The 26,684-nt window shown below is 38.9% G+C and overlaps 1 protein-coding gene across 1 annotated transcript in view; it reads left to right on the top strand.

Moving 5' to 3' along the window:
- Window positions 1–1,647: 1,647 nt before the first annotated feature.
- Window positions 1,648–26,684, top strand: part of RAD54B (RAD54 homolog B) — a 97,295-nt gene continuing 72,258 nt past the window's right edge. The window contains exons 1-3 of the mRNA XM_019925132.3: window positions 1,648–1,790; window positions 7,951–8,101; window positions 18,577–18,745. Of these exons, the coding sequence (XP_019780691.1) occupies window positions 7,967–8,101; window positions 18,577–18,745 (304 nt within the window). The 5' untranslated portion in view covers window positions 1,648–1,790; window positions 7,951–7,966. The remainder of the gene's footprint in view (window positions 1,791–7,950; window positions 8,102–18,576; window positions 18,746–26,684) is intronic.

The following is a 26,684-nucleotide window of genomic DNA, read 5'->3' as shown; positions in this document are numbered from 1 at the left end:
TTACTTTCAGTAGTTCTAAAGTTAACTGAACCTGAGGACACAGTATAATGTCCTTATAAAAAGTATTTAATTGTGATAACACTTTAGTATTTAATTAATGATTAAAGAAGGAAAGGAACTAAAGTTTACCAAAATGTTTTTTTCCAAAGATATCTGTATCCATAGAATTACCTGGATGAAGATTTTTTATTTATTTTTATTTATTTTTGGCTGCGCCTCATGGCTTGAGGTATCTTAGTTCCCCGAACAGGGTTTGAACCCAGGACACGGCAGTGAACGCGCTGAGTCCCAACCACTGGACCGCTAGGGAATTCCCCCGGATGAAGATTTTTTTTTTTTTTTTTTTTTTAACTATATTCGCTATCTTGTCCTCATTCAGAGTCATGGCTTTATTTTGTCTGTTTTTTAAATTTTTTGTTCTTGGGGTCACGGCTTTAAATAGCACCTATACATGCTGATTCCTCTAAATTTCCAACCTAGACTTCTCCTGTGATGCCCCAGATTTGCATCTTGACATCTCCACCATTGCCTAGTAAGCACCCAGCAGGAACCACCTCACACCAAAGGGCCCACATCACAAAGGGGATGAGGAACCCATTCCCTCCATGGTAACTACTCCTCTGATATTTTCTTTTTCTCAATAAATGGAAACTCCATGTTTCTAGTTTCTCAGGCCAAAAACCTTAGTCATTCTTATCTACTCTTTTTCTCTCACACTCTACCTCTGATCTGGCTTCTACCTTCAAAACATATCTTGACTCCAAATGTTACCCTCTCTGCAGCAGCCACCGGGGCGAAGCCACCATTGTTTCTTGTCTCAATTATGTAAATAGTCTTCTAACTCAGCTCAAAACCCTCCCATTTCAGAATAAAAGCCAGAGTTCTTATAATGGTCCTCAAGTTTCTACATGATTTTCCCCCTCCTTGTTATCTCTTTGACCTCATCTACTACTCCCTGAACTCACTCTGCTTCAGCTACCACTTCCTGAGTTTACCAAAATAAAGTCCAAAAAATTGTAACAATTTATTATATAAAAAAGATAGCTACTCTACTACAATTTGGTAAGATTTAATACTGTAATTCTTCACGTATTTTTAGAGTTAATTTCTTTTGAAAATCATGCTAAATAATGAAAATTATTGTATTCACATGTTTTAAAGTGTTTTGTTCAAACCGGAATATTTTTCTACATATTAACAGACGGTGACCTGGTTTGGGGATACTTTTACATTAAAGGGCCCACCACCTATGTATTTCTAACTAGTTTCAGCTGGGTACCTAAAAGGAACATATTAACAAAGTCGTTGAAATTCCCTCATTCCTAAAATGCGGCATAATTTAGGAGCTATATGGTAAAAATCCATTATATTTGTATATTTTTACAATGCAGACAGACCATCAAACTGCACGAACATATCCATGTAGATGTTCTCAGATTTAAGAAATATGCCTCATCTGTCCTAGGATGTGGTCTGTAGCCTCAGCATGAACATCATGTCTGACCGTAGGCAGCAAATAAATACTTTTCTAATTGAACCATAATCCCGAATCAAACTTGGCAGAGGTCAAGGAGAAAGGCAAAAACACTTGCGCAGTGATGCGATAAGGTCGTCCAATCAGAGTCGAGCTGGACTGGGCTCTGCGGAAGTAAGGTAGTGCGCACGCGCGATGGGCTCGTCCGCAATTGGCAGCGCCGAGGCGGGAACCTTGAGCCGCTCTTTCGTTGAGGGAGCGCTGTCTCCTCCGGTTCCTCCTGGCTGGTGGCGTAGCGTTCTTCGGATCCTCTCTGGTGCGTCCCTGGAGGGGGAGGCTTGTGAGGCTGCGACAGCCTGTAGGCTTGTGTGGGACAAAGAGGGGAGAGGCGCCGGAGTAGGCCTCCGACGGAGGAGGGAAGGAAGGCGGCGGAGCGCCTGTGGCCGCCTCCTGCGGGTCTGGGAGCGCGGAGGGGTCTCAAGTGTGAGGGGCGCCTTCGCTGCTGGCCGTGGGGTGGCTGGTGGCGGAGGGCGCGCCGTGGGGGTGTGTTTGTGGTGGGGAGGCCGACGCGAGAGGCGACTCCGGATGGTGGTGCTTCCGCGCCCGCACTGCGGTCAGCCCGCTCGGCTTCTGTGGCGCTTGGGTTTCTTTCCCCAGGACTAATCTCCACTCTCCTGCACGGTATTAATTAATAGTAAGTAACGGAAGATTTTTGTAGGCCGGTTTAGCGGGGCCACAAAATCAAAGGAGCGATTTAAGCCACGAAGTGAAATAACTACTACCTAATGTAGTTAGAAGGCGAAAAGCAGAAACAGCAGGGGAGGTGCGTTGCTGGTTCTTGACTGTTTTATTTGCATTCTTGCGTCCTAGAGGTTTTTTTTTTTCATCCTAGAGGTTTGATGGTTGCACCCCATCCCCCCTTCAAAGCCAAACCGAATCCACAGATTCTGGTCATAATCCCCTTTGTCGAACTTCATCCTTTGCTACCCCCCTCGCGGAAACTTTGTTATCTCTGCTCTTATAGGACCTTATGTATTAAACATCTAATAATGATTATCATAGATAGTAATATTACAGGTAACATTGAGTGCGTACTGTGTGTCAGACTTTGTACTTTAAGTATTTCATTTAATCCTCCCAACAATCTTATGAGTAATTATTGTTGTACCGCCTGTCATAGATGAGGAAAGGGAGACACAAAGAGGTTATGTAAACTGTGCAAGATCACATGCTTGGAAGTGTCAGTCCAGATTTATATTCAGGCATTTGCCTCCAAAACTGTATTCTTAATTATTACACAGTACAGTGTATTAAATTGCCAAGTACTGTAGGCCTTGTGATGTATCATCAGCCTGGATTTGCCATTTTACTTGGGAGAACAGAAGCAGTAGGTGTTAAGAGTGTAACAGATGTTGGAGCATCACAGTAGGGCTGCCAAATGGGCGTTATTTTTAGGGCCTGGGAAGAGGGCTCAAATAGCACTAATTTAAGAAGTAATAAGGATCCAGAAGCATTTAGGGGGAAATATACTGATGTCTGCAGTTTACTTTGAAATGCATCAACAAGTTAAATGGCTTGATGGATGCCTAAGGTCACATATAAATGGCAGAGCTAGAAATCAAGCCAAGGCAGGCTGACTCCAGAGTGTTTTCTTAACCACTGCCCTGTGCTGCTTCTCACATGCCTGCATACTCAAATTCATTATTATTTTCTTTAGTTTACAGGTTAAATAAAGGGTTGAAAAATTAGACATTGTGTATTAGGTGTAGAAAAGTTTAAGGGTTTAAGGTAGTGATTCTTAGGATTGAGTGTTGAAAGAAGTTTTAGCAGCTAGTCTGTTCTCTTTATTTTATAAATGAGGAAGTTGATATACAGAGCATTTAAATAGCTTGCCCAAAGTTTCTAGTTACTGTATTTTTCTAGTGTTCCTCTTAAAAAGGTGTCAGTCTGCAGGCGGGTCTGACTAAATGTAGAGAATGGAACCTATTAAATTTCATGATGTGGACATCATGTTTTTTTAAAATTTTAATTAAGTAATTAATATATTTTTATTTTTGGCTGTTTTGGGTCTTTGTTGCTGCGTGTGTTGCTAGGCACGCGGGCTTCAGTAGTTGTGGCACGCAGACTCAGTAGTTGTGGCTCACGGGCTCTAGAGCACAGGCTCAGTAGTTGTGGTGCATGGGCTTATTTGCTCTGCAGCATGTGGGATCTTCCCGGACCAGGGCTTGAACCTGTGTACCCTGCATTGGCAGGCAGATTCTTAACCACTGCGCCACCAGGGAAGCCCTCTGGTCTGTATTTTAATTGAGGTTTCTGTTTATTAATTCTTATACCACTACTAATCCCTCAAACTATATAAAGCCTGGTTATTTATCGAATACTCATGTATGTCATCATTTTTAAGTTGCTGTAATTGGGAAATGTCTAACCATCAGTGATGGCGTGTCACAGCTTAATTGGCTGCAGTTCTTTTTTTTTTTTTTTTTTGTAGAAAATTGGAAATATGTAGGAAAGAACTCAGAAGAAAATAAAAAATTACTGGTAATTCTAACATCTAGACATAGTCAGTGTTAATGTTGTGGCATGTGTTTTTCTAGTCTTTTAAAAATCTTTATAGATGTGTAATTTACAGTTTATAATTCAATGCGTATACTTAGATGAGTTTTGACAAACTTGTAATCATACTACAATCTGATGCAGGTTATCTCAGTCACCCCGAAAAGTTCCTCATGCCCCTTTGCTTTCTAGTCTTTTAAAAAGTACAAACACACATACTATTTTTTTTTTTATAAAATTGGAATGATGCTGAACATGTTTGGTAGCCATTTGTGAAATTAAAACTTATTATTTTTAGAGCACTTTTAGGTTTACAGCAAAGTTGAGGGGAAGGTGGAGATTTCCCATATATCCCTGCCTTCCCTCATTATCAGCATCCCTCACCAGAATGGTACATTTTTTTACAGTTGACACACATAAGCACCCAAAGTCCATAGTTTACAATAGTATTCATTCTTGGCATTCTACATTCTGTGGATTTGGACAAATATATAATGACATGTATCCATCATTAGGGCATTATACAGAATATTTTCATTGCCTTAAAAAATTCTCTGCTCTGCCTTTGCATCCCTGCCCCTCCCCTAACCCTTGGCAACCACTGATCTTTTTAATGTCTCCATAGTTTTGCCTCCATAGTTTTTCAGGATGTCACATTGTTGGAATCATACAGTATGTAGCCTTTTCAGATTGCTTCTTTCATTTAGTAATATACATTTTTGGTTCCTCCATGTCTTTTCATGGCTTGACAGCTTTTTTTTTTTTAAAGTGTGGAATAACATTCCATGGTCTGGATACACCACAGTTTATTTATCCATTCACCTACTGAATGCTTGGTTGCTTTCAAGTTTGGCAATTACTATTCGTAATTGTAATTATAGTTGCTATAACTATTTGTATGCAAGTTTTTGTGTGGACATAAATTTTCAACTCTTTGTTGAAAGGAGTTATCTTATGTTAAAAGTATGTTCAGTTTTGCAAGAAAGTGCTAAAATGTGCTAAAATGTTTTCCAGAGTGGCTGGAATGCACCATTTTGCATTCCCACCAGCAATGAACAAAACTTCCTACTGCTCCACATCCTCACCAGCATTTGGTGTTGTCAGTGTTCTGGATTTTCTTCATTCTTGATGGCATATGATGTGGAGCATCTTTCCATGTACTTATTTGTTATCTGTATATCTTTTGTGATATGTCTTTTAAGGTCTTTGGCCCACTTTTTAACTGGGTTTTCTTATTGTTGAGTTTTAAGATTTCTTTGTACGTTTTGGATAATAGTCCTTTATCAGATGCACCTTTTGCAAATATTTTTTCCCAGTCTGTGGCTTGTCTTTTCATTCCCTTGACATTGCCTTTTTTCAGAGCAGAAGTTTTTAATTTTAATCAGGTCCAGATTATCAATTATCGTCTTTCATGGATTGTGCCTTTGGTGTTGTAGTTAAAAAGTCATCACCATACCCAAGGTCATCTGGCTTTTCTTCTATATTATCTTCTAGGAGTTCTATAGCTTTGCGTTTTACATGTAAGCCTCTGATTCATTTTAAGTTAATTTTTGTGAAGGGTGTAAAGTCTGTTTCTAGATTCATTTTCTTTGATGTGAATGTCCAGTTGTCTTAGCACCATTTGTGGAAGACACTATCTTTGCTCCATTGTATTGCCTTTGCTCCTTTGTCAAAGACTGTCTTTATGTGGGTCTATTTCTGGCTCTCTATTCTATTCTGTTGATTCATTTGTCTATTTCACCAATACCACACTGTCTTGATGACTGTAGCTATATGTTAAGTCTTAAAGTCAGGTATTATCAGTTCTCTTTGTTCTCTTCTTTCCATATTGTGTTGGCTCTTCTGGGTCATTTGCCTCTCCATATAAACTTTAGAATCAGTGTTTTGATATCCACAAAATAAATTGCTGGGATTTTAGTTGGGATGGTATTAATCTATAAAGTTGAGAAGAACTGACATCTTAACAATATTTAGTCTTTCTATCCATGAACATGGAATCTCTCCATTTATTTAGTTCTTTGATTTCACTCAGCAGAGTTTTATAGTTTTTCCCCACATAGATCTTATACATGTTTTGTTAGATTACACTTAAGTGTTTCATTTTTATGGGGTGCTGATGTAAATGGTATTGTGTTTTTAATTTCAAATTCCACTTATTCATTGCTGGTATGTTGGAAGACAATTGACTTTTGGGTATTAACCTGGTATCTTGCAGCCTTGCTAAAATTGCTTTCTATAGCCATTTTTTATTTGATATATAAAAAACATTTCACATCATTAAACATTCTTTTATTTTTTTAAATTTAAGGACTTATTTTTATTACTAACTTGGAAGTATTTTTGATACCAGTTTTTATTATTTTTTAAATATTTATTTATTTGGTTGCACTGGGTCTTAGTTGTGGCAGGTGGGCTCCTTAGTTGTGGCATGCAAACTCTTAGTTGCGGCATGATGTGGGATCTGGTTCCCTGACCATTGATCGAACCTGGGCCCCCTGCATTGGGACCGCAGAGTCTTATCCACTGCGCCACCAGGGAAGTCCCTAAACATTCTTTTAAAATGTGATTTTTTTCCCCATTAATGGCTGTAGAATTATTTATATAACAAATACTGAATGCCTTCTTGTGTTGGTACTGGCAATATAGTGATGAATGGAATGTAAGACTTCATGCCTGAGTCAGGAGTTTACAGCTTGGGTGAATTAATAGGTAGTTTCATTACAGTGTGAAAAGTGCTTGGGTAGTGCACACGTAGGAAGGGTCTCTAATCCAGTCTTTGAGCAGAGATGAAGAGGGCTCATAGTTAAGAGTCCTAAAGGATAAATTGGAATCAATCAGGCAAAGGAAAATGCTAAAGGCATTCCCAACACTGTATAGGGGAAAGTTTGTTCAAAGGCCTAGAGGAAAAGAGAACATGGCTTGCTTGGGAAACTGCAGTACTACTCACCACTTTAGTGGTGTATGAAGAGAGTGTGTTCCATTTTGTGGATGTGATGTAACTTATTTGTCTAGTACCTTGTTATGGATATTCAAATTTCCTTTTTTCTCTCTTACTATAAGTAATATTGGCATGATTACCCTTATACATAATTCTTTGAGTATATCTTTGGTAATTCCTTAGAGTAAATTCCCAGAAGTGGAATTTCTGGATTAAACAAATAATTTTGGTAGCCATGTACATCCTTGTTGATGCCATATCTTGTGTAGTGTTTTGTGAGATTACTTTGAATAAGAGTGCTTACTGCCGTCCATTGCAGAAGCATGATGTGTGCATGTAATGTTCTTGGCTTTTATCTGTCTCACCTGTCCTGTCCTGGTGGAAATAATATTGAGCAAAAGTTTGGAAACCTGGTTCTAGTCTCTTGATTTATATATTTAAAATATCCCATGGTTTTAAAAGGAAATTGAACTGTAAATGTGTTCTTTTAATTGCCAGGATTTTATTCATTCATTCAAAAATATTCTTTAGTGATTATAATGTATCTGGCTTTGTGGTCGAAGCTGCTTACAGAGTGGTGAAGAAAACAAGAATGATTGTTACCCTCATGCAGTTTATGGATTAATGGAATAGAAAAAAAGCAACATGTTGGATGTATGTCCGTGAATAATTATGTTTCTTTTGAAACTACTATGTAAATTGAGTTTAAGGCTATAGAATCATTATCTAATCTATAGTTTTATCAAAACTGATACAATATATGCTCAGGTTTACACCATGTAATTTAAATCTTAAATATTTTCAGAAGCCTTTTATGATGGAAAATAAAATGTTACCAGCTGTTGAATTTGTTTCCTAAGGCTTTTTACAGGTCTATTCTCTTATATTTTTTAAGATGTCATGATTGTAGTGATGATATATACTTGGAGGTGATTCTAATCTGACTTATGACTAGATCATTTTTGTTTTGGGTATTTTTCAGGTTAATACTGCTGAATATGAGACGATCGGCAGCACCAAGTCAGTTGCAAGGGAATCCCTTCAAAAAGCCAAAATTTATACCGCCAGCAAGAAGTAATCCAAGTCCTAATGAAGAGGTTACAAAGCTGAATTCAGATATAAAATTATCTGAGGTAAAAAGACAAAACAAAACAGTAAAGGAAGTATAATCTAGAGAAGCATGTATTTTTTAAAAAGTGCCATTTAAACAGGTAGTAATACTTAATGCCTATAGGAATTTTCAGTATCTCTGATAAATTCTTCTAAAAACCTTAGAAATAATGACTAAATATATATATTTTAAAGGAACGACATAAAATAAACTTGGGTTAGGTCTGTAAAATAAACTTTTGTTAACAGTGAAAAATACCTCTGCAAGGGAAGGGGTGGAGATTCTTGTTAAAAAAAAAGTTGTTCTGATCAGTGTTCTTTTTAAAGGTAACACATAAATAAGTGAAAACTTTAAGGCAACTTAAAGAGAAAACATATAAATAAGGCTTTATATCAGTGTTCTGGACACTTCCTTTCATTTATGCTTGTAAAAAGTAAGTGCTCGAAACAGTCTTTTTTTTTAAACAAATCTACATTATTTATTTATTTGTTTATTTACTTGGTTGCGTCAGGTCCTAGTTGCGGCACGCGGGATCTTCTTTGTGGCCTGTGGGGTTCTTTTGCTGCGGCAAGCGGTCGTCTCTCTAGTTGTGGCATGAGGGCTCCAGGGTGCGCAGGCCCAGTAGTTGCAGCATGTGGGATCCCAGTTCCCCAACCAGGGATCGAACCCACGCCCCCTGCATTGGAAGGCGGACTCCCAGCCACTGGACCACCAGGGAAGTCCCGAAGCAGTCTTTTTTGTTTTTTAGTTTTATTAATTTTTATAAATTTATTTGTTTATTTTTGACTGCGTTGGGTCTTCGTTGCTGCGCGCGGGCTTTCTCTAGTTGCGGCGAGCAGGGGCTACTCTTCATTGTGGTGTGCAGTCTTCTCATTGCGGTGGCTTCTTGTTGCGGAGCGTAGGCTCTAGCCACACAGGCTTCAGTAGTTGTGGCTCGTGGGCTCTAGAGTGCAGGCTCAGTAGTTGTGGCACATGGGCTTAGTTGCTCCACGGCATGTGGGATCTTCCCAGACCAGGGATCAAACCCGCGTCCTCTGCACTGGTAGGTGGATTCTTAACCACTGTGCCACCAGGGAAGCCCCCGAAACAGTCTTAATATATATTCTTTACTACTAATATGAAGGATTGTTTTAGTCTTAGGTATATAGAAGTTATATAAAGGTTATATAGAGCATATATAAAATGGGCAGTCCACACTTCTGCTACTCTACAGTTCTCTGATTCATTTATGTTATGGAGATTAAAGTCTACTAATATTTCTTCTATTTTTTTTATTATGGTAAGATATGTATAACATAAAATTTGCCATTTTACCATTTTTAAGCATGCAGGTAGGTGGCATTAATTTCGTTCACACTGTTGTGCAAAAATCACCACTGTCTGTGTTCAAAACTTTTTCATTACTCTAAACAGAAACTTTGTAACCATTAGGGAATAATTCCCTGCTCTCCCCTCCGGTCATCACTATTCTACTTTCTGTCTCCATGGATTTGATTACCCTAGGTACCTCATATAAATGGAATCATAAATATTTGCCCTGTTGTCTCTGGCTTATTTCATTTAGCCTGACGTTTTCAGGATCATTCATGTTGTAGCAGGTATCAGAACATCAGTGCTTTGTATGGCTAAGTAGTATTCAGTTGTATATGTATATACTGTATTTTGTTTATTCACTCATTTATTGATAAATACTTGAGTTGTTTCCACTTTTTGGCTATTATGAATAATGCTGATGTGAACACTGGCATACAAGTTTCTGTTTGGGTACCTGTTTTCAGTTCTCTTGTGTATATACTTAGGAGTGGAATTGCTAGATCATATGGTGATTCTGTGTTTATTTTTTGAGGAACTACCAAATTGTTTCCATAGCTACTGAACCATTTTACATTCCCACCAGCCATGTATGAGGGTTCCAGTTTCTCCACATCCTCAGCAACACTGGTTATTTTCTGTTTTCATTGCTGTTGTTTTTTTTGTTTTGTTTTGATTATGGCCATTATTGTTGGTGTGAAGTGGCATTTCATTGTGGTCTTGATTTGCATTTTCCTAATGACTAGTAATGCTGAGCATCTTTTCGTGTGCTTATTGACCATTTGCTTATCTTCTTTGGAGAAATATCTGTTCAAGTCCTTGGCTTTTAACTGGTGTTTTGTCTTTTTGTTGTTGAAAACATCTATTGATTTTTGACTCTGTTTTTTGGCCTGCATCTGTTTGTTTTATCCTACACTCCTTTAGAATTCTGGCCACAATATAAGGAGAAAACTATGTAAGCATAGTTTTTAATTTTAAATAAGGTTTCTTTTTGTACAAGCAGCTTTATTTAAATACAATTCACATACCTGTAGTCTACCTACTACAATTCAGTTGTCTTTAGTATGTTCAGAGTTGTGCAATGCTCACCAAAAGAACATTTTTATCATTCCAGAAAGAGACCTCATACACATCAGCCCATCAAAATCCCCCAGCCCTTAGCAACCACTAATCTACTTTCTGTTTCTATATATTTACCTATTATGAACATTTCATATAAATGAAATCACACATGTGGCCTTTTGTGACTCACTTTTTTCAGTTAGCGTAGTGTTTTTCAAAAGGCTCATCTACATTGTAGCATGTATCAGTAATTCATTTCTTTTTATTGCTGAATGTATTAGTTTTCTATTGCTGCTGTAACAGATTACCAGAAATTTAGTGACTTAATACAATGCAAATGTGGGACTTCCCTGGTGGTCCAGTGGTTAAGATTCTGCCTTCCAATGCAAGAGACGTGGATTCGATCCCTGGTCAGAGAACTAAGATCCCACATGCTTCAGGGCAACTAAGCTCACACACCACAACTACACAACTACTGAGTCCGCGCTCTCTTGAACCCACGCACCACAACTAGAGAGAAGCCCACGCGCTGCAACGAAGAGCCTGTGCACCGCAACGAAAGATTCCATGTGCTGCAACTAAGAACCGATGCAGCCAAATAAGTAAATATTTTAAAAAAAGGAAAATAATGCAAATGTATTATCTTACAGATCTGTAGGTCAGAAGCCCAACGTGGGTCTCACTGGGCTAAGATCAAGGTGTTGGCAGGGTTGCATTTATTTCTGGAGGTTTTAAGAATGTTTCCTGGGCTTCCCTGGTGGTGCAGTGGTTGAGAGTCTGCCTGCCGATGCAGGGGACATAGGTTCGTGCCCCGGTCCGGGAAGATCCCACATGCCGCGGAGCGGCTGGGCCTGTGAGCCATGGCTGCTGAGCCTGCGCGTCCAGAGCCTGTGCTCCGCAACAGGAGAGGCCACAACAGTGAAAGGCCCACGTACCGCAAAAAAAAAAAGAATGTTTCCTTTGCCTTTTCTAGATTCTACAGACCACCTACATTCCTTTGCTCATGGTCCCCTTCCTACGTTTTCAAAATTGGTAATAGCGGTTTGAGTTCTTATATTGCCATCTTTTTGGTTCTCTGAAACTGGAACTCATTTGGTTAGATTGGGCCTGCCTGGATAATTCAGGACAATCTCTCTATTTCAAGGTCCTTAACCTTAATTGCACCTGCAAAGAGTCTTCTGCCACATAAGGTAACATATCCACAGGTTCTGGGAATTAGGGTGTAGACACCTTCGGGAGGCATTATTCTGCTTGCCACACTGAATAATATTTCATTTTATTAATATACCGTATTTTATTTTTCCATCTGTCGGTTGATGGATGTTTGGTTTGTTTCCATTTTTAAAATTTTTTAGGTATTATGAATAATGCTGATGAATATTAGTGTATAAATTGTTGTGTAGACGTATGTTTTTTTTGTTTCTGTTTTTGTTGTTTTTGCGGTATGCGGGCCTCTCACTGTTGTGGCCTCTCCCGTCGCGGAGCACAGGCTCCGGACGCACAGGCCCAGCGGCCACGGCTCACAGGCCCAGCCGCTCCGCAGCATGTGGGATCCTCCTGGACCGGGGCATGAACCCGTGTCCCCTGCATCGGCAGGCGGACTCTCAACCACTGCGCCACCGGGGAAGCCCTGTCCTTTTTTTAAGTTGGATTATTTGCTTTTTATTATAGAGTTGTAAGGGTTCTTTGTATATTCTAAACATAGGTCGCTTATCAGATATATGATTTGCAAATATTTTCACCCATTCTGTTTTTGCCTTTCACTTTCTTGATGGTTTTATTTGTAGCACAAAATTTCTGTTACTCTAGGAGGTGGGTCAAAAAAGATCTTGCTGTGATTTATGTCAAAGAGTGTTTTTCCTTGTTTTCGTCTAAAAGTTTTATAGTGCCTGGTCTTACATTTAGGTCTCTAATCCATTTTGAGTTTATTTTTGTTTATGGTGTTAGGTAGTGTTCTAATTTCATTCTTCTACATGTAGCTGTCCAGTTTTCCCAGCACCACTTATTGAAGAGGCTGTCTTTTCTCCATTGTAGGTTCTTGCCTCCTTTGTCGTAAATTAGGTGCCCATATGTACCTGGGTTTATCTCTGGGCATTCTATCCTGTACCATTGATCTATATTTCTTTTTTTGTGCCAGTACCATACTGACTTGATTACTGTAGCTTTGTGGTATAGTTTGAAGTTGGGGAGCCTGATTCCTCCAACTCCGTTTTTCTTTCTCAAGATTGCTTTGGCTATTTGGGGTCTTTTGTGTTTCCATACAAATTGTAAGATTTTTTGTTCTAATTCTGTGAAGAATGCCATTGGTAGTTTGATAGGAATTGCACTGAATCTGTAGCTTGCTTTGGGTAGGATAGTCATTTTCACAATATTGATTCTTCCAATCCAAGAACATGGTATATTTCTCCGCCTGTTTATGTAATCTTTGAGTTCTTTTCATCTGTGTTTTATAGTTTTCTGAGTACAAGTCTTTCACCTCCTTAGGGAGGTTTATTCCTAGGAATTTTATTCTTTTTGTTGCAGTGGTAAATGGGATTGTTTCCTTAATTTCTTTTTCTGATTTTTTGTTGTTGGTGTATAGGAATGCCAGAGATTTCTGTGCATTAATTTTGTATCCTGCAACCTTACCAAATTCATTGATTAGTTCTAGTAGTTTTCTGGTCGCATCTTTAGGATTTTCTATGTATGGTGTCATGTCATCTGCAAACAGTGACAGTTTCACTTTTTCCTTTCCAATTTGGATTCCTTGTATTTCTTTTTCTTCTTAGATTGCTGTGGCTAGGACTTCCAAACTATGTTGAATAATAGTGGCGAGAGTGAACATACTGTTCTTCTTCCTGATCTGAGAGGAAATGCTTTCAGTTTTTCACCATTGAGAATGATGTTAGCTGTGGGTTTGTTGCATATGGGCTTTATTATGTTGAGGTATGTTCCCTCTATGCCCACTTTCTGGAGAGTTTTTATCATACATGGGTGTTGAATTTTGTCAAATGCTTTTTCTGCATGTATTGAGATGATCATATGGTTTTTATTCTTCAGTTTGTTAATGTGGTGTGTCACATTGATTGATTTACGTATATTGAAGAATCTTTGCATCCCTGGGATAAATCCCACTTGATCATGGTGTATGATCCTTTTAATGTGCTGTTGGATTCTGTTTGCTAGTATTTTGTTCAGGATTTTTGCATCTATGTTCATCAGTGATATTGGCCTGTAGTTTTCTTTTTTTGTGGCGTCTTTGCCTGGTTTTGGTATCAGGGTGATGGTGGCTTCGTAAAATGAATTTGGGAGTTTCTCCCTCTGCAGTTTTTTGGAAGAGTTTGAGGAGGATCGGTGTTAGCTCTTCTCTAAACGTTTGATAGAATTTGCCTGTGAAGCCATCTGGTCTTAGACTTCTGTTTGTTGGAAGATTTTTAATCACAGTTTCAATTTCATTACTTGTGATGGGTCTGTTTATATTTTCTAATTTTTCTTGGTTCAGTCTTGGAAAATTGTACCTTTCCAAGAATTTGTCCATTTCTTCTTGGTTGTCCATTTTATTGGCATATAATTGTTTGTAGTAGTCTCTTATAATCCTTTGTATTTCTGCAGTGTCAGTTGTGATTTCTCCTTTTTCATTTCTAATTTTATTGATTTGCATCCTCTCCCTTTTTTTCTTGATGAGTCTGGCTAAAGGTTTATCAATTTTATCTTCTCAAAGAATCAACTTTTAGTTTTATTGATCTTTGCTATTGTTTTCTTCATTTCTATTTCATTTATTTCTGTTCTGATCTTTATAATTTCTTTCCTTCTACTGTCTTTGTGTTTTCTTTGTTCTTCCTTCTCTAGTTGCTTTAGGTGTAAGGTTACATTGTTTATTTGAGATTTTTCTTGTTTCTTGAGGTGAGATTAAATTTCTGTAATCTTCCCTCTTAGAACTGCTTTGGCTGCATCCCATAGCTTTTGGGTCATCGTGTTTTTGTTGTCATTTGTTTCTGTGTATTTTTTGATTTCCTCAGTGATCTCTTGGTTATTTAGTAGCGCACTGTTTAGCACCCATGTATTTGTGTTTTTTACAGTTTTTTTTCCTGTAATTGATTTCTAATCTCATAGCGTTGTGGTCAGAAAAGATGCTTGATACGATTTCAATTTTCTTAAATTTTCTGAGGCTTGATTTGTGACCCAAGATGTGATCTATCCTGGAGAATGTTCCATGTGCACTTGAGAAGAAAGTGTATTCTGCCACTTTTGGGTGGAATGTCCTACAAATATCAATTAGATCTATCTGGTCTATTGTGTCATTTAAAGCTTGTGTCTCCTTATTTATTTTCTGTTTGGATGATTTGTCCATTGGTGTAAGTGGGGTGTTAATGTCCCCTACTATTATGGTGTTATTGTAGATTTCTCCCTTCATGGTTGTTAGCATTTGCCTTATGTATTAGAGTGCACCTATGTTGGGTGCATAAACATTTATAATTGTTATATCTTCTCAGATTGATCCTTTGATCATTATGTAGGGTCCCTGCTTATCTCCTGTAATAGTCTTTATTTTAAAGTCTATTTTATCTGATGTGAGCATTGCTACTCCAGCTTGCTTTTGATTTCTATTTGCATGGAATATCATTTTCCATCCCTTCAGTTTCAGTCTGTATGTGTCCCTAGGTCTGAAGTGGGTCTCTTATAGACAGCATATATATGGGTCTTGTTTTTGTATCCATTCAGCCAGTCTGTGTCTTGGTTGGGGCATTTAATCCATTTACCTTCAGGGTTATTATTGATACATATGTTGCAATTACCATTTTCTTAATTGTTTTGGGTTTGTTTTTGTGGGTGTTTTTCTTCTCTTTTGTTTCCCACTTAGAAAAGTTTCTTTAGTGTTTGTTTTAAAGCTGGTTTGGTGGTGCCGAATTCTCTTTGCTTTTGTTTGTCTGAAAAGCTTTTGACTTCTCCATCGAATCTGAATGAGATCTTTGCTGGGGAGAGTAATCTTGGTTGTAGATTTTTTCTCTTTCATCACTTTAAGTATATCCTGCCATTTCCTTCTGGCCTGCAGAGTTTCCACTGAAAAATTAGCTGGTAACCTTATGGGGATTCCTTTGTATGTTATTTTTGTATTTTTCCTTGCTGCTTTTAATATTTTTTCTTTGAATTTAATTTTTGTTAGTTTGATTAATATGTCTCTTGGTGTGTTTTTCATAAGGTTTATCCTGTATGGGATTCTCTTTGCTTCCTGGACTCAGGTGACTATTTCCTTTCCCACATTAGGGAAGTTTTCGACTATAATCTCTTCAAATATTTTCTCAGACCCTTTCTTTTTCTCTTCTTCTTCTGGGACCACTATAATTCAAATGTTGGTGCGTTTAGTGTTGTCCGAGTGGTTTCTGAGATTGTCTTCAATTCTTTTCATTCTTTTTCTTTATTCTGCTCCTCGACAGTTATTTCCACCAGTTTGTCTTCCCACTCACTTATTCGTTCTTCTGCCTCCATTATTCTGTTATTGCTTCCTTCTAGTGTATTTTTTATTTCAGTTATTGTGTTGTTCATCTCTCTTTGTTTGTTCTTTAGTTCTTCTAGATCTTTGTTAAACATTTCTTGTATTTTCTCAATCCATGCTTCCATTCTATTTCTGAGATTCTGGATCACCTTTGCTATCATTACTGTGAATTCTTTTTCAGGTAGATTGCCTATTTCCTCTTCATTTATTTGGTCTTGTAGGTTTTTACCTTGCTTCTTCATCTGTGACATTCTTTTTTGCCATCTCTCTCTCTCTCTCTTTTTTTTTTTTTTTTTTTTTTTAATGAGTGGGATTGTGTTCCTGTTTTACTCGTTGTTCGGCCTGAGGCTTCCAACACTGGAGTTTGTAGACTCTTGGGTAGAGCTGGGTCTTGGTGCTGAGATGAGGAACTTTGTGAGACCTCACGCCAATGAATATGCCCTGGGGTCAGAGATTCTCTGTTAGTCCAGTGGTTCGGACTCGGAGCTCCCACTGAAGGAGCTTCCCCCAGCCCCAGGCTCATGAATCAAGATCCTGCAAGCCGTGCGTGGTGGCAAAAAACTAAAAGAGAGAAAAATAACAAAGTAGAAAATAAAATTAGACTAGGAGACTAACAGATATGTTAGAAAGAATGTAAAAATAAAAATATAGATGAATCAACAACCAGAAGGTACATCAGTACCACAAGAGTAAAAAAGAGGAGGAGGGAAAGGAAGAAAAAAAGGGTGGGCGAGGCCTTGGCTGTGGAGAGCAGGGCCTAAGCAAGGGCGAAGTTTGGGTGGTGGGCCTGGCCCATGATCTAGACTCACAGGGCTGGAAAAGGCCCTGGCAGTGCGGATTAGGCTCAAGGAACAGAAGGGGCCCAGTTGTGCCCCCAACCCCGGTCTCAGAGGGCAGGGAACCGCACCTGGGAGCCTAGCAGGCTTTCTGGGGTTGAGTGGGTGGGGCAAACACCCTCCTCTTCTCTCCTGCTCCTCCGGTCTGGGAGGGCCCTTCCTGCCTGCCTCTCCTGATCTCCCTAGTCTCCCTCCTATGCCCCAGGACCAATGCAGCCGGTGCTGGGGGGAGGACAGGAAAAGGGGGGGCCTTGGAGGGCAGGGGACCGGCCTGGGAGCTCAGCAGCCTCCCCTGCCCAAGAGGGCCATACAATTGCCCTCTGCTCCTCACCCGCTCTCCCGGAGAGTCCGTCCTACCTGCCTCTCCTGATCTCCCTGGCCTCAGAGGCGCTGATCTTGTCTGGCCTCCACTTCTCCCCCCTCGGTACCCCTCTGTCCTACTGGTTCACCTTGGGGTTCCTCCCGTCTCCTTGGGGGTCAAAATCCCCCACCAGCGGCCAGCAGGCACCCTAGTTGTGGGGAGACACTAACTCTGCATCTTCCCACACCACCATCTTGACTCCTCCCTCACCTGACTTACTTTAAAATCTTATCAGATAGGTTTTTGAATGTCTCTGAAATTTATTATAATGAATATTTATAGAGATATGATGACTGTGTCTGTTACTGTGAGTTGTTATTTAAAAAACATTTCAAACATACTATGGTAAGCAGAAAAATGGCCTTCCAAAGATGTCCATGTCCTAATCCCTGGAACCTGTGAGTATGTTACCTCACGTGGCAAAAGGGACTTTGACTGGGTGATTAATGTTAAGGACCTTGAGATGGGGTGGGGGGTGGTCATCCTGGATTATCCAGATGGGCCCAGTATAATCACAGAGGTCCTTAAAAGTAGAAGAGGGAGACAGATGAGAGGGTTAGAGAAAGAGATGTGATTAAGGAAGCAGGGGCAGAGAGATGCAGAGGAACTGGCTTTGAAGTAGAGGAATGGGGCCACAAGCCAAGGAATGTGGGTAGCTTTTAGAAGTTTGAAAAGTCAAGGAAATGTTTTCTCCCTTAGAACCTCCTGAAAGAAATGCTGCCCTGCTGATTACCTTGATTTTAGTCCATTAAGAGCCAAGTGAGAGTTCAAACTTACAAAATTATAAAATAAATTTGTGTTGCTTTAAGCCACTAAGTTTCTTGTAATTTGTTACAGCAGCAACAGAAAGCTAATACATATACAAAAATAGAGAAAAGAGTTTATGAAGGACCCCCATGTACCCATCATCCAGCTTCAACAATTGTCAGTTTATGACAATTGTTCTTGCTTCATTTTTTCCTCTCCAGCTCCCTCCCCCCTTCTTCCCCTCTCATTATTTTGATGCAGATTCCAGGAATATCTTTTCATTTGTAAATATTTTAGTATTTGCCTTTAAAACATAAGGTACTGTTAAAACAACAATACAGTGCAGGTATCATTATCACACTTAAATGAACAATATTTAAGTGTTTCTTTTAATATTGAGAAATTTAGCAAGAATAAAAGCAGTTGACTGAGAATGGCATATTGTGACTTGTTTAAAACCTCATTTGATATGTTGCTTAAAATACACTATAATTGTAAGCATAATTTTCATTCTGTGATGTCTTTCAGCTTTTATTATGTAATAAAAGTAGCTTAAAAAACAATAAAAATTATAATTTTTATTTTTAAATATTCCCCATTTAGGTATGAGAAACTAGTAGCTCACATTTTAAATTAGGAATCTATTATGTAAAAATATGGGAAATTAAGTTTAATATCAGCATAAAATACATATTTTGTTCTTTTAGGTTGCTGCAAATAAGAATACTTTTTTGCAGTCACAAAATGATCCCAGAATATGCAGTTTTAATCTGCCTGCTGAAGAAAGTTCTAGAGGAATTAATCATGAGGATAATTACAGGGAAAAATATTGTTTGGAAGCATCTGCAAAGACAACATCAGACCCACATCATACAGGTAAGACTGTTCAGGTTTATACTTGACCAGGCTTATTACAGTATTATTTAAATTGATTATTTACAAGAATGAATATGTTATATTTGAAAATAGTTGATGTAATACCACTAGGTCGCTGGCAATTCAGATTTTTTGTTGTCGTAATTTATCTTTAATGATGGATTAATAACCACATCATTCAAATCTTGCATTTTGTAGTAGGCATATGTCTAAGGTTATTCATTGTAAACTTATTGGTCAAATAATGGTCTTTACCTCAAGTAGCAAAATAAATTGTGTTTAAAGATTTTCTTTTAAATTTACTTATTTTTACTTATTTATTTTTGGCTGCATTGGGTCTTCGTTGCTGCATGTGGGCTTTCTCTAGTTGCGGTGAGTGGGGGCTACTGTTTGTTGCAGTGCACGGGCATCTCATTACAGTGGCTTCTTGTTGCAGAGCACAGGCTCTAGGCGTGTGGGCTTCAGTAGTTGTGACACGTGGGCTCAGTAGTTGTGGCTTGCGGTTCTAGTGCATGGGCTCAGTAATTGTGGCGCATAGGCTTAATTGCTCCGTGGCATGTGAGATCTTCCTGGACCAGGGCTTGAACCCATGTCCCCTATATTGGCAGGTGGATTCTTAACCACTGAGCAACCAGGGAAGTTCTAAAGATTTGATTTTTAAAAAAGTTTTAAAATGCATTAACAGCACTAAAAGGAGTGGTGAACTTTAAATGAGTAAAACTGTTGATTCATTTTAGTCCATTGGAGTAAGTTAAAATCAGTTAGATTTGAATTATGAAAGTATATAATTGCAGGAAAACCAAGCATTTAACAAGTTGAATTGAGTTAAAATAATGGCTATGGTTCTTTTTGCATCTGTAAGAGATTAGTATTTTTCAGGTAATTAAAATTTATCTAGGATGTTCATGGATGTTTATTTGGCCTGTGAAAGGCACCATTAAGACTACATTTTTCTAAATAACATTTTATTTTTTGGTTGAATAAGGAGTGTCAGGGAGAGAGCCTCATTTGCTGGTCTATAGAATATAACTACTATTTTAAGATACCAGTGCAAATCAACAAAGTGCCTTAAACGCTTAACCCTTTTGAAGGAAGTTTTGGAGCTTTGTGATAATTAATACGTTTTACATATAAATGGGTTCATTTCTTGTGGGGCAGAAGGGACTTCTGATTTTTCCCAACTGGCCAGGATCCTTAATACCATTTACGTGCTCTCAAATTTGTAACAAGTGTCAGGATGAAGTTGAGAAGGGCTTTTGGTGGTATCAATTTAGGGAGATCCCTAGAGACAGCTCTGGGTATGGCAGTTTAGCTTCTGCCCTGTTTCACGGATTTGCTCTCTCTTTATTACTTTCCTCCTTACCTCCCTCCTTTTCTCTTTTCTTCCTTCCATCTTCGTTAGGTGAATATCCTATTTTCCCAGACTTTTTTCTCTACTGTCAAGCCTGTGATGGATAATGATCCATCTATGCCTGTTTCTTTTCTATCTTGGTAGCTAATCTCTTCACCAGAGAATGATATTTAGACTCTAGAATATAATACATTTCATGTTACTGATTTGGGGCTTTTTTTGCATTCTACTATAGTTTCTCATTCTGTTCCCTGTTAAATATGAGAAGGGAGTTAAGAGTTAAAATAAATTGAAGAGAGAGTTAATTTACTCAACCTTTAATCCCTTAATCTCTTCTCTTTTTTAGTACATTCACTGGACTGGGGAACCTGTGCCAACCTCCTGATACCCTCCTGCCTCTCATTTAGAAAGAGGTTAACTGGGGAAAAGAGCATTGTGAGAAACATCTTGCTTTCCATGGTGATTGCTGGAGAGGAATGTTGTATATAGAAAAGTATGGAGATGAAAGACCTGTATAGTATATATTCACCTTTTGACATTCTTTCAATTCCAGGTCTAATCCACCTTGAAGTCAGGTCCAAGCCTGCATGTCCCAGTTAAAATATGTCCTCATTTCCGGTTACCTTTTTATTTTGAAAAATTTCCTACATATAGAGAGGTTGAAAGAATAATCCAGTTATCATCATAAATTCAATAGTTGTTAACATTCTGCCTCATTTGTCCCTCCCCACCCAGCCCCGCCCCGTGTATGCAATTTTTTTTTTTCTGGACCATTTGAAAATAAGTTGCAGATACCATGCCACTTCACCTCTAAATACTTCAGCATGTATATCTTAAAATAAATGTTTTCTCCTATATAACCACATTATTACACCAAACAAGATTAACAGTAATTCATAATATTTAATATCTAGTTCATCAGGAAAACCATTTTTACTTAAGCTAGTTTAAGTTTGGTTTCTTAACAACCAAAAGAGCCCTAGTAAGTACATTTTCACTCTATTGAATTTTACTGCGCACTTCAAGTCTCATCAAGTCTGTTGAGGTCATACTGGATTAGGGTGGACCCTAAATCTGTTGCAGGAAGGGGGACCGCTTCCAAGGGCCCGAGAGTGGGCTTCTGTCTAACACTTGGAAATGAAATGTCCGAGGAGACACACGTGCTGACAAAGCAAGAGACTTTAGTGGGAAGGAGCACCCGCGTGGAGAGCAGGAGGGAAAGGGAACCCAGGAGGACTGCTGTGCCACGTGGCTCACAGTCCCGGGTTTTATGCTGATGGGATTAGTTTCTGGATTAGTCTCTGGCCAATCATTCTGACTCAGGGTCCTTCCTGGTGGTGCACGCATGGCTCAGCCAAGAAGGAGTCCAGCGAGGAGGATTCTGGGAGGTTGGTAGGACATATGGGCTGGCGTCTCCTTTTGACCTTTCCCGAATTCTTCTGGTTGGTGGTGGCTTGTTAGTTCCATGTTCCTTACCAGGACCTCCTTTTGGAAAACAGCTCATGCAGATGGTTACTGTGGTGCCTGGCCAGGGTGGGCAGTTTTTGGTCAGTGGTTCCCCTAACAAATCCAATGGCTGGTTATGAGGAGAGAGACATAGAAATACAGAGGGAAAAAGGCCTTGTGACAGTGGAGACAGAGATCAGAGTAATCCAGCTGCAAGCCTAGGAGCACCAAGGATTGCTGGCAACCACCAGAAGCTAGAAAGGGGCACGGAATAATTCTCCCACAGATCCTTCAGAGAGAGCATGGCCCTGCTGACGTCTTGATTTTGAACTTCTGGTCTCCAGGTTGTGAGACAATAAATTCTGTTGTTTTAAGTGTTTGTGGTACTTTGTTATAGCAGTCCTTGGAAATTAATAAAGGGAGCCCTAGACCTTCTGACCGGCTATACTTACATTCTTTAGAAAAACAAAGAAATTTTTTCATTCTTTCTGATTCCTTTTCATTGTGATGAAGTGTAAGATGAGACCATTAATTCTCCCTCAGGCTGTTCAGCTATACTCTTTATATTTTATCTATTTACCTGAGTCTCCTTCACTAAACTGTGGCATACAAAGGCAGGAACTTTCTCTTGTTTGGGTTTTAAGTCAAACAGTATGACTTCAAAAACATTTTATGACTGATGGAAGGGATCTTGAAAAACTTGTAGTTGAGTCCCTTGGCTAAGCCCTTTGGCCCTGAAGTACTTCAGATAAGTCAGGAAGTCAAGAAGAAGCTGCTGGAACATTATAGTTTGCAAGTATTGGTAATACTTAAAAGAGAATAGTTTCAGAAAGTGTTTGGAACAAAAGCCATATTGTAATGGATATGTGATGAGTGGAGACAGGCAAATGGAGGCAGTGAATGTAAATAAATAATGTATGTAAATCAATAAAGAAATTTGGTTTTGAAGGGAAGGAGTAGTATCTTGAGGGATAGCAGAAAACCATAGAAGTTTTTTGGTTGTTTTTAAAGGTAGTATGTTGTCGGTTGAGAGGAAAGAGATATTGAAGAGGGGAAGATTAAAGGTATAAAAAGGGAGTGATAAAACCTCTGTTGGAGAGATAAGTGTTTTTCTAATGATTTTTAGGTCCCTGGAGATGTTCGGACATATTTTCAGGGGTTTATAAATTCTCAGAGAAGCTTAGAATTCTGTGTTTTCTTTTAAATAATATGAATAAGAGTATATAAGCCTATGTTGGATCTTTCGGTTGGCCACCATATAATTGAGTTTTTTTTTTTTAAGTGCTGCTTGATTTTTTTTTTTTTTTAATAAATTTATTTATTTATTTTTGGCTGTGTTGGGTCTTCGTTGCTGCGCGCGGGCTTTCTTTAGTTGCGGTAAGCGGGGGCTACTCGTTGTGGTGTGCACGCTTCTCATTGTGGTTTCTCTTGTTGAGGAGCACGGGCTCTAGGCGTGTGGGCTTCAGTAGTTGTGGCACATGGGCTCAGTAGTTGTGGCTTGTGGGCTCGAGAGCGCAGGCTCAGTAGTTGTGGCACAAGGGCATAGCTGCTCTGTGGCACATGGGATCTTCGTGGACCAGGGCTTGAACCCGTGTCCCCTGCATTGGCAGGTGGATTGTTAACCACAATTGAGTATTATTACAAGATTTCATGTCAGCAGATGAGAACAGAGGTAGACAGAATGGGGTATACTCCTACCAAATGAGGTTTCGTATATTCAGATTAAGGACAGTCAAAGAATTGAGCCTTCATATGCTGTATTGGAGAAGAGGCTTGTTGGACACAAAAGGACTTGTATGTGCCAAATCTTTTGGTACCATACTTATATTGTGATTAGCAGTTTAATTTCAGTAAAATAACATTGTCATTAAATTAATGTGATTTTTGAATTTTATTGGTTTATAATTAATTTATAAATGTTTGATTTATCTTTGAAATCTTTTTTCAGTACATTTAGAACTCCTACATTCTTTTTTTTTTCTTTTCCTTTCTTTTTTTTTTTGGCCCTGCCACATGGCTTGCGGGATCTCATAGTTCTGTGACCAAGGATTGAACCCAGGCCATGGCAGTGAAAGCCCGAAATCCTAACACTAGGCCACCAGGGAACTCCCCTACCTCATTCTTTTTAAAAACTACATAATATTCCATTGTGTGGATTTGCCAGATGTACCTAACCAGTGCCATATTAATGGATATTTAGGTTGCTTGGTATCTTTTCTTATTACAAACAAAGCTACAATGAATAGCTGTATATTATAATCATATGTGAGAATGTATTCATAGGATACCTTTGAGTATCAAAGGTCTCAAGGTATGTGCATTTACCTAAGTGTCCATTGACAGATGAATGGGTAAAGAAGATGTGGCACATATATACAATGGAATATTACTCAGCCATAAAAAGAAACGAAATTGAGTTATTTGTAGTGAGGTGGATGCACCTAGAGTCTGTCATACAGAGTGAAGTAAGTCAGAAAGAGAAAAACAAATACTGTATGCTAACACGTATATATGGAATCTAAAAAAAAATGGTTCTGATGAACCTAGGGGTAGGACAGGAATAAAGACGCAGATGTAGAGAATGGACTTGAGGACACGGGGAGAGGAAAGTGTAAGCTGGGATGAAGTGAAAGAGTAGCCTTGACATATATACACTACCAAATGTAAAATAGATAGCTAGTGGGAAGCAACTGCATAGCACAGGGAGATCAGCTCTGTGCTTTGTGACCACCTAGAGGGGTGGGGTAGAGAGGGTGGGAGGGAGACGCAAGAGGGAGGGGATATGGGCATATATGTATACATATAGCAAATTCACTTTGTTATACAGCAGAAACTAACACAACATTGTAAACCAATTATGCTTCAATAAAGATGTTAAAAAAAATAAAATAAAAACAAAGTGTGAAGTTGTGATTTAAGCAGGATAAAATAGGCAAACAGGATAAGCACAATGGAAAGAAAGGAAACAATTTTTTAAATATCAGTTAATATGCTTTTGGTTCAAGTATTGTTAAAAATACTGGATTATAAAATTGAATTTTATTAACATGTATATTTGGAAATTGCAGGCTTTAGGATTGACTGATGTAGCAGTTTAAAGGATGTCATTATGATCCCAATTTCTGTCTACTCCTGTCATCCACAAGATTGGCTTCATTCTTAGACTGGTTCTCCTCATGTTAAATTATAGATACCAGCAACCACTGGGACCACATACTTCCTTTTTCTCGTCAATCTGATGATATGTAGATGGTCCCTACTCATAATCGTTAAATAAGGTTTCTTAACTTTGTGCTGATATAGAGTTACTTTCCTGTGTCCAGAGGGATTCCTAACTTTAGACCTATGGTACCTCAGTGAAGAAGAAGCCTAAGTGGCTTCTGAGAATCATCAGATACACACTCTCCATCCCTTCCTTGGACGTGGGAGCTATCTCACCAAAATTTCCTTGCCGCTACCTGCAGGGGGAACACCCATGTTAACTATACTGAAAAATGATTAAGTGAAAAATGTTAAGTTAAATAGCTTTAGCAACATTTTTAGTATACAAAATTTAACAAAAGGCTAGTTCCCTTTAGCTTACAATGTTTTTACCCCAAAGATAAGACTTGGTCAAACTGAGTTCCTTAATAGGTGGCTGGGAGCTATTTAAAGAAAATGTATGTAAATTTAGATTGTATAGAGTAGGTCTGTGATTCACATAGCATGGCTGGATTAAGTTTACATAATTTGACTCTGTGAGATAATAGAAAATGTCTGTATTGGTCTCTACCCCCAGTTCCTGGCACAGAGGTCCTAAAACCCTTGTAATTTCCTCAGTGATAAGAGCTTTAGGAGCATCTTTTTTTCTTCTAATACTTGGTCTTTGACCTTAGTTTCTGACACAGAGTTCCTAAATCCCTTGGAATTTCCTGGGTGATAGAAATGTCTTTTGTTCTAATGAGGTGACTCTGGGTGGGCTCCTGGTTGAGGGCTGGTCACCAGAAAGACTAAGCCATGATTAGAAGCTTGGAATTTTCAGCCCCATTCCCATTCTCCAGAGAGGGGAGATGAGTTGGAAATGGAGTTGATGGTTGATCATGCCAATGTGATGAAACCTCTGTAAAAATCCCCAAAGTACGGGGTTTGGAGACCTTCCGCGTTGGTGAACATATGGAGGTGCTGAGAGAGTGGTGGTGCCCAGAGAGGGCATAGACACTCCGAGCCTTTTACCTGTGCCTTGCCTATGCATCTCTTCTGTCTGAATGTTCATCTTTTATCATATACTTTTTGTTTTTTAATTTAATTTTATTTATTTTTTTATACAGCAGGTTCTTATTAGTTATCTGTTTTATACATATTAGTGTATATATGTCAATCCCAATCTCCCAATTTTATCATATACTTTTATAATTAACTCGTAAAAGTAAGTAAACTGTTCTCCTGAGTTTTGTGAGCTGCTCTAGCAAATTAATTGATCCTGAGGAGGGGGTCCTAGGAACCTCTGATTTATAGCCGATTGGTCAGAAGCACAGCTGACAACCTGGACTTGTGATTGGCATCTGAAGTGGTGTGGGAGCAGTCTTGTGGGACTGAGCCCTTAACCTGTGGGATGTGATGCTATCTCCAGATAGATGGTGTCAGAATTGAGTTGAATTGTAGAACACCCAGCTGGTGTCGGAGTGGTATGAAAGTAAAGGAGAAACATGGCAGGAGCACTGAGTTTTTCCTTCTTAGACTTCTTTCAGTTCTGTAAGGGTTTTCAAGATCCCTGTTAACCTAGGTTTTGATTGTCTTTTTTTGGCTGCACTGCGTGGCTTGCAGGATCTTAGTTCCCTGACCAGGGAATTGAACCCAGTCCCGTGGCAGTGAAAGTGCTGAGTTCTAACCACTGGACCGCCAGGGAATTCATGGTTTTGATTGTCTTGAGTGCTTAACATTACAGGGTATCATCACCAAAGCACAGTGCTGAAGTGTGAGATATAAATGCTATAACTCAGAATGATTCTTAGGGTTTGGATTCACCCTGGCTTTTAACCCTGTTTTTATGTGGCAGATTTTTAAAGTGTCATCTTCCTCACATATTGCAGTGTGATATACGCCTTCTCAGATTCTCTTGCCACTGTGTGCTTCCTAGACTGACTGCTTCACTGTACCGCACTG

Source organism: Tursiops truncatus, chromosome 17, assembly GCF_011762595.2.
Source record: "Tursiops truncatus isolate mTurTru1 chromosome 17, mTurTru1.mat.Y, whole genome shotgun sequence".
In the NCBI taxonomy this organism is placed as follows: domain Eukaryota; kingdom Metazoa; phylum Chordata; class Mammalia; order Artiodactyla; family Delphinidae; genus Tursiops; species Tursiops truncatus.
Note: the sequence above shows the minus strand (reverse complement) of the source record. Positions and strands in the feature narration are given on the sequence as shown.